Source organism: Scardinius erythrophthalmus (assembly GCF_964197995.2).
Source record: "Scardinius erythrophthalmus genome assembly, chromosome: 4".
Taxonomy (NCBI): domain Eukaryota; kingdom Metazoa; phylum Chordata; class Actinopteri; order Cypriniformes; family Leuciscidae; genus Scardinius; species Scardinius erythrophthalmus.
Genome location: NC_138224.1, coordinates 17,783,909 through 17,800,883, shown reverse-complemented (window position 1 = coordinate 17,800,883; position 16,975 = coordinate 17,783,909). Strand labels below are relative to the sequence as shown.

General features: G+C 37.4%; 1 protein-coding gene across 1 annotated transcript in view; it reads left to right on the top strand.

The window, feature by feature from the left end:
- The first annotated feature begins 2,433 nt into the window (after positions 1-2,433).
- The window catches only part of LOC308689438 (thyrotropin-releasing hormone-degrading ectoenzyme-like), a 132,306-nt gene continuing 117,764 nt past the window's right edge, over positions 2,434-16,975 (top strand). The window contains exons 1-2 of the mRNA XM_081363144.1: positions 2,434-3,506; positions 6,548-6,821. Coding sequence (XP_081219270.1) covers positions 2,812-3,506; positions 6,548-6,821 — 969 coding nt within the window. The 5' untranslated portion in view covers positions 2,434-2,811. The remainder of the gene's footprint in view (positions 3,507-6,547; positions 6,822-16,975) is intronic.

Genomic DNA, 16,975 nt, shown 5'->3' with positions numbered 1-16,975 from the left:
TGATCTAATTCAGAAAGCACAGATTGACCAGTGTGGATGTCCTCATGCAAAATTGGCCCCTTGATTCTCAACATCAGGATCACGTTGTCATCAGCAGAAGCATTTCCTCTTGTGAACGATGTCATCTTGATACCTGGGAAAAAAGATAAAGGGTTAAAAAAAAAGTCAGCTCAAAATTCATTCAGGTCAAACACAAACGCAAATCTGAAAATGGCTTTATAACATCCAGTAGATCGATCAATTTTTTTTTTTTTTTTGTCAACTGTATGTGATTATTAGTGGCCGATGCTTTGTGTTAAAGTTGTGTGTGTTAAATAACAAGCTTTTTTTAATTTAATTTAATTTAATTTAATGGCAGGTTTAATAAGATAGTTAATCTAACATTATTTCAGATAAAATAAATGGTTCTGGAATTTATATGTGTAATAAACACTGTGTAACACCTCAAAACTGCTAAAAGAAAATGTTAAATGCTAAGATAAACATCCTAAAACAACTAAAAATGGGTTAAAAAACAACACTGAATCAAGCCCCTGCCCCTTTTGTCTCAAAATGTATTGTGCCCCTCTCTGATAAGTGTAAATAATAATAATTATTATAATAAATATTATAATAAATAACAATACACTTATACACCATTGCCACTAACAACAATACAAAAAATTATATATATATATATATATATATATATATATATATATATATATATATATATATATATATATATATATATATATATATATATATATATGTAGAAATTTTAAGTCCATATCCAACTCTAAATTGTAAGGAATTTATATTTTTGATTTCATAGTAACATTTTACAATAAGGTTAATTTGTTTATTATTCATATTAACTAACATGAACTATGAGCAACACATTTGTTACTGTATTTGTTAATCTAAGTTAATAATAATACAACTGTTAATTGTTTGTTCATGTTATGTCACAGCCAGTGCAAAGTGTTAACAAATCCAACTTTTGATTTTAATAATGTTTTAGTAAATGCTGAAATTAATATTAACTAAGAAGATTAATAAATGCTGTAGAAGTGCAGTTCATTAGTTAATGTTAAAAAATTAACGAATGAAACCTTATTGTAAAGTGTTACTGATTTAATGATAGCTAACATTTTCATGAATACATACATCCAATTTACAACATCAACAAAACTAAACACCTTCTTGATTCTCACTGTTTGGTAAAGTAAATAATATTTAGTAATATTATCATCATTTCCCTATTTTTGTTTGACGTCTTTTCATTTGTAATGAAGAGAGGCTCTCTGACCTGCTCTCCATCGAGCGAGATATTCCAATTAATTGTGAGGATTAAAATATTTAAAAACACAACAGACAGACGGGTACTGCTTTAAATACAGGTGATTTATTTAATAAATAAATGTTTTAAAAAAAATTGTGCCCTTTTTGGTTCTTCTGCCCCCTGCCCCTGAGGAGGTCTGTGCACGCCACTGACCTGTGTATTATATAAGTTATGGAAGAATGGGAGATATTAATCTACATATAATCTTTGCAGGATTAGCTAATTGAAGCTGAAGTGTGTACATTTTCAAACATTTAATTGATGTTATCTTGATATCCGGAAACTACTATACATATGCCATTTGTAGTTTGATTCATCCTGAAAAGTGACTTTGTGGTTCTATCACGACATTACTCTTTTTGAGAATCAGCCAACCAATGGTGTGAGTTTGGGCCGGTACTATCTCTTTGTTTGGCCAATAACAGACGGGGGGAGTTGTTCTGGAAAATTGTTTGAAATGCAACCCTTATTTTAAATTCCGTTCAGTGGCGCTAGTGGAGCTGAAATTGCACACGGTTCCTGCTTGATTCAGCACCATGGACAGCAGCTTTCAGTTTACAGTTGCAGCGCCCATTGTGAATATGTTTTATTATTTGGTTTTATAAAACTGAAATATTGCCCAGCTACACCGACACTGAAATAACATACTACTGAACAAAACTACTGAGTACACATAACAAGTACTGAAAAGGAATATGGGCTCTCGTTTGACTGCACCACACAACCTCAATACAGTTTATTGAATTAATAATCACACCTCCATTTCACGCTTTTGTTGTGAAAGTACACAACAGACATGCTCTAAACTATTTGTGCGATGTGTAATAAACACTGTTGGAAATGCTGCTATAAAAGTTTGACATGTACATGTCTCAAATGCGTCTCATATTTTCATTTAATTTATGTTCAATGTCAATGTCTGTTTAATATTCATGCAACTCAGCAATTTTAAATGTGTGAAAGAGGATAGAGTAACATCAGCCTGTGTGAATATTTCACTGTTTAATTAAATGTGGTTTAACTGAACATTAGATGGAGAGAGAGAGAGAGAGAGAGAGAGAGAGAGAGAGAGAGAGAGAGAGAGAGAGAGAGAGAGAGAGAGAGAGAGCACAGCCCACTGGCTGAAAGAGAGGATGATGCACCAGAGAGCGAGAGAAACAGGGACGATGATGATGATGTTGATGGAGGCAGGAGAAATGAACAGAGAGAAGAGAGTTTCACAACACTGATCAGGAAGCAGGTGCTGGACCTTCATCCACATCAGACTGAAGTCAGAGGAGAAATGGATGTGCGAAAGGACTCGATGAGCTCCAGCATCTGACCGGACGAACTTCTGATTCACAGCAATCTAGTCTCGAGATCATCGATCCGCAGTTATTCTGCGTGTTTCGCGGGATATTCTCCTCATTTCGCGCCTTTAAATCTGAAGCTGCACCGCATGAACGCAGGCTGATGATGAATATAAAACACATCAGGTTCGTCATATAATGGGGATCGAGGACGCGAGCATGAGGAACGGACGGGCTCTGTCCGATCAGTGGGCCGACAGCGTGGTGGTCCGGCCCCGGACGACCGAACAGCACATCACTGTTCACAAGAGGCTGGTGTTGGGGTTCGCCATCTCCATCCTCACCCTCATCATCGTCACGGCCATCGCCATCACGCTGAGCGTCAGCTTCGAGAGATGCGCCGCGGAGAGCAGCGGGGCTCTGGCCGCGAACGGCTCCAGCAACAGTAAGTGGAAACAGTCCCGGGACGGGAACATCAGTCACAGAGACACAGAGGACGGCCAGCAGCCCTGGAGAAATCTGCGCTTACCGGCCACCCTGCGCCCGCGACACTACGACCTCCGACTGTCCGTGAACATGGAGAACTTCAGCTTCTCCGGCGAGGTGAACATCGAGTTTGAATGCGTCAACTCCACGAAGTTGATCGTGCTGCACACGGACCGGCTGGAGGTGGAGAAAGTGCTGGTGTTTTCGGACAGTAACGTTAAGAAAGCGGGCGTCATGAGGATCCAGCGCCGCTTCCACTATCAGCCCAAGCAGGTGTTTGTGATCGCGCTGCACAGAGAGATGAAGCCCCTCAGAACATACAAGATCAACATCACCTTTCACGCGCACATCGAGCACGAGCTCTTGGGCTTCTTCCGCAGCTCGTACGCGCTGAATGGAGAAAGAAGGTAAAAGGGGTTCAGTGTCCGTCTCAAAAAAGTCTCTCATATGATAATCAGGTGTTGATATAATGTCGTGCTGTTGCCATGGGTAGGGCCGTAGCTGGGGTATCCGGGGCCCCGGCTGAAATCAGGTGCCCCCCCTAAAGCCGGGGGCCAGATCCTCACTAGCGACGGCCCTGACCATGGGAACCACTGATGGTGTGTTAAGATCATATGCAAAATTAAGCTTTTTTGTTTGGCTAATTATTTGCTCTTACAGAAATTTACCATGGTAACCAAAATACCATAGTTACTACAGATGTTACTGTTAAACTATAATAAATAGGATACCAATCTTCAGAAGCTGTAATGTTACAGTCCCCAGTTTACTACAGCTTTACCGCAGTAACTGTATTAACTGTCTGTGTTATGAATATTCATTATTATATATATCGAGTGGGAGATTCATGTGTCAGTGGTATTGATGCATGCAAATTGTGTTATGATGATACATATAAACATAAGTAGACGCAATACAAAGCCCTGTTTAGTCTCCTAATAATATCCTGTAATTTATTCTCCTATAAATAGTATTAACTATGGATTACATTAAACTATCATAGTTTCAATAGTAATGTTCACTACTTCAAAACCATAATAAAAATGAACATGAGATGTTCTTATATGATATATATCATATATCATTCTACCATGCTAAGATTTGTGAGGCTGGCTTTATTTTTTGTTGTTCTGTATACAACAGCTGTACTGTGCAGATGATTGTCAGTAAAGTGTCAAGTACATCATGGAGGTGATACGTTTTAAAAACACAACTGCCAAGACGCTGCTGCTGTCATATTACAGCATGTCAAAAGAAACAAGATATAATCTCTGGTTCTTCATTCATAACATTTACAGCTTTAAATCCAGGTTATAGTTAAGGTTAGGCAGGTCACCTGTAACACTTAATCTAACATTATTATGTGTATGTAATTTTTACGCCGCGGTCTCAGACAGTAACTGTTCCTCAGTGTTCAGGGAGGTCAGAGGTCACACAGATCTGAACACTAGTTATACCTCTGGGTACTGAAGTCACAGCTGTGACTGACACTGCACTCAATGACTCATTTACTGTCACACACTGAGACTCGCATATAATCATGGGAAGTTTTCCAGCACAGTGATAAACACTCATAAACCCACACAGTTAGATTTACATCAAAAATAACCTTCAAATATAAACTATTTATGCAGTTACTACCATTATGCTTTAATTTATAAACTGTATATTGATATAATCAATATATAAACAGATAATCCATCGATATAATATAAACAGATTAGACAATTCAAGTGTTCATTTCATATGTGCTCCTGTTTAAACGACAACCCATTTTTATGTCTGAAAATCGTCATATTATTAGTTAAAATCTAATATAACTCTTTAAGATGCACAGTTGATTATCAGAAGCTCATATATGTGTGTTGACTGTAGATTTACAGCCGTTTACAGCCTCGTATTCACAGTGATTTCACTAAAAATCAACTTCTTGCTCTTGTTTTTCGGCTTCTGACTCTTTGTCCTCTGAGGGAAAAACTGGCTCGAGTCTGAATCTTTGCCGCAGGTTTTCCTGTATTTGAGACATGTTTAAGCCTTGTTTTACCCTGAAGGGTTCGCTTTCATGGACACACTTCATAACCCTTCTGTCTGTCCACCAGTTTCCTCCTTGTCTTTTCAATAACGGCTGAACCTTCTGCTTGCTTTCAGCTGTAAACACAGCATGCTAAAGGCTCAGGGCGATTCTTTCTTTTACTTAAACTTTATTGTGAGGTCTTGATATCGTAATATCCATTGAAGAGCACCTTTGAGATAAATTCAGTATGTTGATGTTGTTCAGCTCCACAGGCTGTGAAGATCCTTCAGTTTAGTGTAATCAGCGCCTGCTGGCTGCTCGTATATTCATGAACACTGAACAGCGGGATCTCGCTGGATTGAGGAAATACTTGTGTTGATGTAGTTAGACGTGATCTGAACTGATCCTCTGGTCTCTTCAGAGATTCAACAGTTTTTCCTTCTTCCTCTTCACACGTTTTCTTCAACCTCGCATTGCACGTCAGTGATGTCATAACGCGCATGTATAAAACATCTCCAACAAACTCAAACACCTCCATGTGTTTCACTGCAGGGAATTTCACTCAAACATCCCTGTAGAATCTCCTCCTGTGTCTGTTAGTAGTCTGATTTCTCATCACCTCCTGTCTGGTCCTGATCTTTAAATAGTGTAAAGATGTTTATATGGTACTAGCATCTATGAAGTGTGAATGAAATGAAGAGGTAGACAGATGGGACATTATAGACTCATTATAGATTGCTCCTGCATGAATGGCTGCTAATGAGAGTAAAAAGTTGTGACAGAAATGCAGGAGCGAGCAGAACACCCCTCCTCCCCCGTCTGATGGTCACGCTGTGGGTGGTGAAGGAAAATTCCTCCCTGTGAGGTTTGATACAGCTTTAATATCCGTTAATGCAGCTTTCTGGAATGCAGCTCACTCTTTCCTCTTAAGAACCGCTTTTCCAGCTCTCTAACTTCTTTACTTTGATACTCAGACTCAGTTCTGATTCTGATGTCCTAAATGTGTCTGTATGTAGATTATTAACGCTTCTACATGTAAGAACAATTTGACAGCTTTTAATTATTTTCTTGTCATTTAAATAGATTCACGCTGTCAATTCGTTGACATTGTGCCGTCACAGAGGTTTAATGTTTACAGCTGTGACATGCAGATATCAAATATATCATTATTTCTGTGTAGTATTTCTTATGTTACTGTATGTTGACATTTGATGTGATATAGTTGCTGTGGTTAAAAATATCTAACAGTCTTCATTAGTGTGATATAAATGCACAGCGATGTGAACAGGGACGGAAGACAGCTAATTTACATTCAGAAAAGTCATGTGACTGATCAATTATGACTTTCCGCTGTTGACTCCTGGACTAGTTAAATAGCATATGTTTCAGCAAAGTTTTCTTTCCTCTTACCTCTCTCTCGTTCTTATTCTGCAGGTTTCTTGCGGTGACGCAGTTCTCACCGACTCACGCTAGAAAGGCCTTCCCGTGTTTCGACGAGCCCATCTATAAAGCCACATTCAGAGTGAGTCTGAAACACGAGAGCTCGTATCAGTCTCTGTCCAACATGCCAGTGGAGTCTTCAACGTCTGAGGAGGACGGATGGGTGACCAACCATTTCTCCAGGACGCCCCGCATGTCCACGTACTACCTGGCCTGGGCCGTGTGCAACTTCACCTACAGAGAAGCAGTTACAGACAACGGAGTCGTGGTGAGTCGCGTTTTCAGACCCTAAAACTCAAAGTTACAAAGAGTACACTGAGATTGTATTATTTTATAGCTTGTTTTCTAAAACCTAGAGAGCAGCATTTTAAAGCATCACAAATTCTAAGGCAGCACCTCATGTATGCTTCAAAGTGAAGGCAATCCCAGAATGCATTGCACTGAGCTCAGTAATAAAGTCAATTCAAAATGGCAAATAAGCCGAGAGAAATAAATGGATACTTACAGAATATACACTTGATTGATCAAAAGCTCATCAAGAGTGACAGTAAAGACATGTATAATGTTACAAATCATTTATATGTCAAATAAATCTGTTGCTTTTGAACTTTCTATTCACCAAAAAATCTTGGAATATAAAAAATGTATCACAGCTTCCAAACATTAAGTAGCAGAACAGTTTCTGAAAGGTCATGTGACACTGAAGACTGGAGTAAATTCAGCTTTACATCACAGGAATAAATGACATTTTAAAATTTAAATTGAAAACAATTCACAATATTGATGTGTTTCATCAAATAAATGCAGACTTGTTGAGCATAAGAGAATTCTTTCAAAAGCATTATAAATACCGACCCCAAACGGTGGTGTATAACTGAATATATTTAATTAAATACTGAAAATTATTGCTAACATAGTTTAATCTAATAAAAAATTGATTACTTTACCCAATATTTATGTGTGTGTGCTACTGCTATGTAGCTTTAAGTTCATTAGCATATTGAATCATTAGCTTTGCAACAGACTAACGTCAAAGTCGATTAATATTAATTGTTATTCGAGTCTCATGTGTACAGCGTTTTTATGTGTTTAATGCTCTGCTATTTATGCTGAGTTTTCCAAATCTGTGACCTGTGAGGTTTCATCTCACTCGGGATTCTCCCAGAAACTGCCAAGAAAGCAAGTTTTAAAACAGACCTATTATCTTGCTCACAGTCGATATGTTTATTTTACAGTACGTTTCTATAATCAATATATAATGGTTACACAGTGTATAATGGAAATGTTTGTCCACAAAGTCATATACGTGCTTATTAAAAGGGTAACAGTCATGTGTGCAACAGGTGTCCACTTATGCTCATGTCCAGGATTGTGTTCATGACAAACTCTTCCAGGTTTTATATAAAATGTTTGATGTGACGTTGTATCACTTCTTTTTTTTTTTACACTGAATCCTCAGATTCTAAGCAGCTTCATCTGTCTGCCATTAGAGAGACTCTGTTTATGAGCTGTGTTACTGATATCACGTTCAGTCATATTAGACACTCCTGACGGCTTCCTCAGTGGCTCCTGCTGTTGCCCTTGGCCGGCCTCCTCCTCATATTAGTGTAATTAATCGATCTCCTTCAGCATGACCGCGCTCTCCTTTATATCAAATCATCTCTGACTGCAGTGTGTGCTTCTATCTGGGGCATTTATACCCACACTGTGGCGTGTAGCGGTTAGCCGCACGCTAGCGTCCCCATCAATCACATTAAAGCGGCAGGGTCGCCCCCCTTGCTCCATTCATCACACAGATTCGGCTGTGCGGAGCGAGAGGAAAGATCGTGGGAGAGGAACGTTGGAGAGGAGAGTGGAGTTATTACTCTGGGTTTATGGGGAAACACTGATCTACCACACACACGTGTAAAGATCAAGGAACACCCGGTAGCAATTGCTTGGGCATTATGTATTATGGGTTTTAAGGCTCTATATGGTGGTGGTGAATTTTAACTGTATACAACCATAAATTTATGTCTATAGTCTATACAGTTATTGATGCAGTTTTACAGTTACAACATCTGGAGCTGATCGACAGCTAGCATACCTTTAAAGAAAATCCCAAGCTTTCCACTCGTATTAACATTGCGGTGGTGGTTATGTGCGTTCAACTCGTAAATAGGGTCTTTCCGACATGGCTTGAACGAACCATTACATTTAGAGCCTTTGCCATCACTGTACGCTCATCATAGTAGTTATATAGTTGTGTTACTACTCACAACCCCATCTCAATTTTAAATACCCTGCATTTTCTGTTATGTGGATTACAAAAGAGAACACAACACTAGATAAACTTTTAGATTTATTCTCATACAACACTAGATAGACTTTTACAATATGCCTTAAAACAGGCATACATAATTACATACATAAATACATACCTTACCTGTTCTTAAAATACAAATATACTGTCAAGTCAAACAAGTTTTCAGTGAAAACTAGCCCATTTTTTATATCAAAACAAATTGTTTATAAAATAAATATCAGCATTTGATACTTTTGGACTGATGGTTAAAGTCTTTTTCAGCACAGTTTTCCCAGTTATTTTATACACCTCTTTTCTCCGTGCAGCTTTGGTCCTCTTTTCTGGATTTATTCCAATAATAGTCCAGTCATTTTATGAAATAAGGAAGGACAAATTGCAACAGAGGCAAACTCTACTGATTTTGTATCCTCATTCCTCAATATGCCCTGAGTAAGGAAAAAAAAAAGTCCCGAAGAATCCCATTAGGGGAAAGTTTCGAAAAAGACCCAAATATAGCCTATTTATACGCCTATTCATTCTTTTTCTTACGTGTATAGGGTAACATTTTTAACCTTTAGATATCACCATGAAAATTACTGAGTTGATTACTTACATCAAGACAAACAAAAAATGTATTACAAGGTTTTTTTTAATTGTTTGTTAACATGGGAAAACGGTGCATAATCTAATTATGTAAGTGCTAATTTGCATAAATACCACACCTTTGGATATAGCCAGGTGAAAATGTCTTTTTGAATCTTGTTGACATATAATAGTAAAATAATGTTAAGGCCTGAATGGAACCCATTTTGGCTACCCATGAGCAGAACAGACATAGAGGCAGGATTTCACCAATAATAGTCCAGATGTTCCCAATAAATTTAGTTGATCACCAGGTATGTTTTATTAATGTAGGTTGAATAATCCATGTAGGAGAAACAAAAGGAAATCTTTCTTACCTGAGTGACAGCTTAGTGACAGTTGATTGACAGTTGAGTGGACCTTGAATGAATGACTGAATTTCTGCCCCTTGCCCTGGTTCACACCGGACGCCGAAGCGACGCGTAGGCGGCGCGGAACGGAGGCCGCTTCCTTTCGGCGCCCATGTTAACCTATGGTGTCGTTCACACCAGACACGGAGCGCCGCGGCCGGCCCGCGCCGTGAAGCGCCAGTTTCGGCGTCTGGTCTATTTTTTGCGCGAGCCGCGAGTGATCCGCGCCAATTCCGGCAGGAAGTCACACCAAGAAACACGAGACAATCTGGTCAATTGTCAAAATATAAGCAATTAAAAAAAAATAAAAAATACCGCGAGTGACAAATGCGATCATATTTGTGTATCTAAACAGACTAGAAAGATGAAAACAAACAAAGAAAAAACACAACAAAATATATTTAATAAATTTGAAGAGAGGATGTATATTTCAACGGTATATCTACACTACTACTGTCTACCATATTCTCTCTCTGGCTGCGTGTGTGTCTCGACAACGGATTAATAAAAGAAGTGTACAAACTTCTTGGTTACAGAAACATGGTGTATTCATTTTATGAGGTTATTTACTTACCCATGATGTAAAAAATAGCTCTGAATAAACAACAAATGAGCAGAAGCGCTTGTCGACCGCCGCGGAGAATATGCGTCTGGTGTGAACAGGCAGGCGCCGGACCGGGCGTGATTTTCCGTTACGCGCCGCTTCAGCGTCCGGTGTGAACCAGGCGTTATGGTGACATTTGTTTGCCTCTATTGCCTCTTTTACTGTAAGATGTCAACAGGATTCTACAAGACATTTTCACCTGGCTATATCCAGTGTTTACATATGTTGTGTTATTAAATGCAAATTAGCGCATACATTATTATGCACCATTTGCTCATGTTACCAATTTTTTTTTTTAAACTCGTAATACATTTTTTGTTTGTCTTAATGTAAGTAATCAACTCAGTAATTTTCATGGTGATATCTAAAGGTTAAAAATTTAAAAAAATTAATGAATAGGCTATATTTGGGTCTTTTTCAAAACTTTCCCCTAATGGAATTCTTCTGGGCTTTTTTTTTCCTTACTCAGGACATATTGAGGATACAAAATCTGTTGAGTTTGCTTCTGTTGCAATTTGTCCTAGGTTGACCCACATTTTGGCTTAAAATTACTGGACTATTGTAACGTCAGACGGGTGGTGAAAGAAAGATGATCCACGATATACAAAAATACTCTAGTTTATTTACAAAGGCAAAACTCGAAACAGTGAGCATGTGCACAAACATACACTAACACTCAACAATAACCGACACCTGAATACTGAACAGAAGGAACTTAAATACACAAGATGATTTGACAGATGACGACATGACAACAGGTGATGGTGATACTGATGAGTGAACACAGGTGATGACGGTAATGATAATGACAGTGATGAGGAAGATGATTAGCTAAACAGGTGAATGAACTAAACTAATGAAGATGATGATCTAATGAAACCAGAACAGAAGAAAACAAACTAAAAGTCCATGAAAACGTGACAACTATAAAGTATCTGAAAAATAAGAGGAGAACATTTTCAATTAAAATGATTTGCAGTGTATAGTTTTGATTATCTAAAAATTTCTAACCAAAAACTACTGGATAATTCACTGAAGACTTGGAATTAACTGCAGAGGTCATACAGAGTACATTTATAGTCAGTAGATTGTAGCATAAGGCACATAAATGTGGATCTTCTCCTGATAAACGAAAGTTATGTGTCAGTCTGGAGTTTGAGCTTTGTTTTAGTGAAACAAAATGCAGACATGTCTAATATGACATACTTACCAAGAAGGATCAAACAAGGAGACACAAGTGCAAGCATTTTCTCAAGGTCAGCAGGTGTGGCAGACATCTATTAGTAAAGAAAACTATTTAAGATGACTAACAGCAGGGGCGGATCTAGAAAAATATTTATGGGGTGGCGAGAGGGGGGCAGGAATTTTTGAGGGGTGGCAAAATATGGCAGACGTATATACACTGAATTTAATCACAGTTAAATTGGCCATAACTTTTAATTTGTTGCTGCCAATAGGGATGGGTATCATTCGGTATTACTACTCTTACCAATACTCCTTATCGATCCGGTACTTTAACGGTATTCTTATCGGTTCTTTTTGTTATATAAAAAAAAAAGAAAAAAAAAATTTTTTAGAACACAATTAATATTGTTTTATATTTTGAAATGTAAAATAAATATACATAGCAAAAGAAAAAGCAATGCTTTAACAAAGCAAATAAAACATACGTTATGCAGAAGGGTGCAGGCTTTTGTGTTTTATATACAGAAGACATAGGACACCAAAAACAAAGTACAAACACATGGTCAAACAAAAAGTATACAATTAAACAAATATACAAATTATAGACCCAGTGCTTTAATTTCAGTAATGTCTGACATTACTGTTCAGGAGTAATATGGGCTAAAAAGACATATAATAAAGTCAGATTTAAAATAACACTGCATAGTTTATCATAGATAGATTAAAGATTCAAGAGCTGCGACAGATTTTCTCTTTGCCTTTTGTAGTTTGGTTCACATTAATGGAGCAATCGTCAGCAGGTTTATTAGACTGCTGCCTCTTTAAGACCAAATGCAGATCTATTCATTATTACGCATCATATTTTCTCCCAACTATTAACGCCCATACTTAATCCTATTGTATTTGTTATTTCCCCAGTTGTAGCCTGGTTTCATTGCTGTGATATCTGAGAGAAATTGGATTTAATAGGACTGCTTAGCGAATCAAAAGATCGATCTCCTAACTGGCACTGTATTGTGTGTTGTAACGTAACGTCTGCGTAACGGCGACCATCAGTAAACGTTATGGATACAAACAATATTTTATATTTTTTATTAAGCTGTTCTTGTCTTCACTAAAATAAAAATTAGGCCAATCAAAGGGAAGAGTGCTCTTACAAATCACGAGGGAGTGTTTGACCGCTGATTTTGGCTAACGTAATAGACTCGCTGTTTTTGCTGATGCTGAATCGTCTTTAGCATACAATACATTCATTACAAATGTAACTTTAAGTTAAACGTGTGTTTAAACTACACCTGGGGAAACTCAATTCACCTTCAGAGGCTCTGTCAGGGGCAGCTCAGTCTCTCCAGTAGGGTTGCAACTTGCAAGACACTACGTACTGCAGACAGATGCACTGTGCAGCCTGCCCAGGCTGCCCTGTGCTGCCACTGGTGAAATTTCGCGGGGGTCGCTGCCGTGCTAGTGATGGGTGAAACCATTGTGAGGGGGAGGGGATTCTAAATCGGCGATTTCTGTTTGAGAGGAGTTTGTTGCGGGTCTCATTGTCCTTCAACGTGTAGGCTATGAACATAAAATATCCTTAAAAAATATTATCTGATTTATAAATGGGGTGGCAGCAGGGGTGGCAAGACTGTATCCCAGGGGTGGCAGCTGCCACCCTTTGCCACCCCGTAGATCCGCCACTGACTAACAGTATCTGCAAATAAAAACTTAATGTGCTACTTGTTTCTTATATTCTATAAATAGGCCTAACATATTCATAATATGAATGGTTTATGTAAAAATTATAATTTTCTCATTTACTCACCCTTTTAAACTCCAATGATGCAAAATATAATATTTTAATGGAAATGAAATGTCTGTTTGTCCCTACAATGCAAAAGAACAGAATGGGGATCAATAATGAGGAACACCAATAGTCATAGTAAATGAAGGATAAAGGTAATTCATACGGGTCACATGGTTTAACCAGTTTTCTGAAGTGATTCAATTTGTTTCACCGTACATCTAGCAATTGGAGTCTAGTTTTTGATGCTTTGGTCTTATATCTTTGAGATTAGATGAAACGACTGGTGACTTAGATTAAAGGGATAGTTCACCCCAAAATTTTAATTATCCCATGATTTACTCACCCTGAAGCCATCCTAGGTGTATATGACATTCTTCTTTCAGACGAATACAATCAGAGTTATATTAAAAAAAAATGTCCTCGTTCTTCCAAGCTTTATAATGGGAGTGAATGGGGTCCATTTTTCTTAAGTTTTAAGTGCATCTATCCATCATAAGTGTCCCAAACTGCTCTGAGGGGTTAATAAAGGCCTTCTGAAGCAAAGCGATGCGTTGGTGTGAGAAAAATATCCATATTTAAAACTTTATCGACTTAACTTGTTTCCGCCAGACACCCGTACGCATCGATTTGCGGCGAAAGAGTAACACTTGAACTTGACGCACGACGTAATGACAACGTGGTTGCTCAGCCCTGTTTGTTTGAACCGCGAGAGGCATCTAAGCTTACACTACTCCTACATCTACGTCATACATAATAATACAGCTCAATCAATCAATCAATCAATCAGTCAATCAAGTGTTGCTCTTTTGAAGCAAGTCACCTACAGTGTACAGACATCTGCCGGAAGCTAGTTATTTTAGTCGATAAAGTCTTAAATATGAATATTTTTCTTTCAAGAATGCAACACTGCTTCAGAAGGCCTTTATTAACCCCCCAGAGCCATTTGGCACTCTTTTATGATGGATAGATACACTTTGATGGACTTAAAAAATGGTGCCCATTCACTCCCATTATAAAGCTTAGTAGAGCCAGGAAATTTTTTAAATATAACTCCAGTTGTATTTGTCTGAAAGTAAATCATGGGCTAATTTTCATTTTTGGGTGAACTATCCCTTTAATCGTACTGTACCTTTATGTTCCTTTTGGAGCTTGAAGGTTTGGTCCCCATTCGTTTTCCATTGTTTGGGCAAGCAGACATAATTTCTCCACAACAATATCTTAATTTTTCCTCCAAGAGAAAGAGACAACATAAGGTTAGGTAAATGATGAGAGAACTACCCTTTTTAGGTGAACAATTACTATACAGGTGTTCATCGAACAAACAATAGGCAAACTTACAGCTTCTTAAAGAATGAGTCCTTGCTTTTCTACGAAGTTAGCCTTCAGGAGTTGAACTACAATGACAAGGAAAACATAACGTAAAGAAGAGATACATAAAAAAAAAGAAAGTCTCAATAAAAAGAAAAATTAGAAAATGATCAACATTGTATTCTATTCATAGTCCATCTGTTATGCTGCTATTTCTGCAATGGTTTGAACACGCAAGTTCACATGTAATCACACAAGAATTATGAATTTTGATCATACCTCACGTATCTTTTGCTTCGATAAAGATTGGGACATGTGTCCGTTGCATATGCATAAACTGTGCATGACGGTAGCAAATACAAACCAAATGCAGTCTAAGTGTATGCTAACGAGCTCACAAGTATGCTATCATATTTTACTCGGTTACATTTCCATGATTAAAACATGCTATCCTGTCTTCTTCACTGGATCTTTATACTGTATGTTAATATTTAGACGTACTTGGTAATTAACAGATCAAATCAAAGACGTAGTTGCAAATAACAGCAGCAGATAATGGACGCTTTGAATCTCACGTTAAAATTTTAACCACACAAGAAAAAAAAAAAAAACATTTCACTCATTTTTTACGCAGATAAAGTTAAGGAAAATGTGCAGGTTGGATAAAAGTTTCTTACCCGTTTTAATGTGATGTGATGACAGTCTGTACAATGGGTTCACATTCCTGTGGTATCTTGCAGATTAGTCACTTCATCCGATTTACATCACAAAAACATCACTGGATGTTTAAAATGTAATATTTAAAAGTAATAGGTAGTTTACAAATAAAATAATAATAGGCAGAGCTGCAAAATGACCTCATGCAGATAAACTAAAATGTCTTCCTATACTCACATGTACATAGGAAAATATGGTATTATACTGTTAAATAACAGTGCCATACTGTTGCTTGTCAACACGCAATTTGAAGTGGCCAAGTTCTCACATAATGCATTGCAAAAAAAACAGTAACTTACAGTTATTACATGAAAACAGCATTTTGCTGATAAATTTCCATGTAAATTTACAGGATTTTTTTATAGTGCAGATGTGCATGTTTACAGGAGTTATGATGCATAAGATTGAATCTGTCTTGAGAACTAAAATCGGACTATCTACCATAATAATACAGCTCGCTCAATCGCTCAATCAATCAATCAATCAATCAATCAATCAATCAATCAATCAATCCTTATAGCGCTCCAGTTTTATAAAGACATCTGTTCTGGTGAATGTGACTTTTGTTTCAATACTTTACAGAATTTGACCCTCATGGTCATAATTTTTTACCTGGTGTCTTATATTAGTTAAAATGCTAAAATAAAATAAACTGGTTATTTAATTGTCTTTAAGCAGCACATTTCATTCATAACACGATAGCAGCCGTTTTTAAATGCACTGGTTTAGTGTCAGTCAGTTTTTATTTATTTTATCATTAAAATGACAAATGTTCTTGTAATATCTAATCAATATTCAACACCACTATACTAAATATTCTCATTACATATTCATGAAATTACTCAGCCTGATCAGAAAAGCATGTTTACTGCATTTAGTGGACAAAATTATGGTTTTAGCAGAAGAATACAAATGCCTTCAAACGTCTATGTGGGTTTAAGTTAAAATACCAGCTTATAGCAGCATGAATGTCCATCTTGATTTTTTCTGGTTTCGTGCTGTCAGGCTGTTAAACCAGTCAAACTGGTCTAAACAACACAAGTGACTAGATAGACTTTCTAACAGGGAATCATATTATATAAAATTAGGAGATACATTTCACACATTGTACAGTTTTTATGGCACAATTTGGACTTTTATAGGAATGAATTTGTGAAGTTCCTGAAGTATCTCTCACATATAGACAAGTATAGTGTAATAACTCAACAGGTTATTAATGTCAGGTCAAGTGCTCCATGTCATCTTCTGAGTGTGTTAACGTCATCTTTTCATCGGGAAGAGCTTTTTAGTGGATCAATGTTGAGCAGCTGCTCATTGAGAGACTCTCTCTATTAAAGTTCAATTAACCCCATTTAAGTCTCTGTCAAGCTGCCTTCAACAAAGCCAAACAAACAAAACAAATGAAGCAGTCAGCACTAGAGTCAGATTGAACAATCTCCACAATGGCTGATTAATAAAGCTTCTCTTGATTGTCAACTTGAGCGCTTTGTCTAATTACAGGTTGATTTAAAATCACATAGATTTGATTGAGCTTTGAATC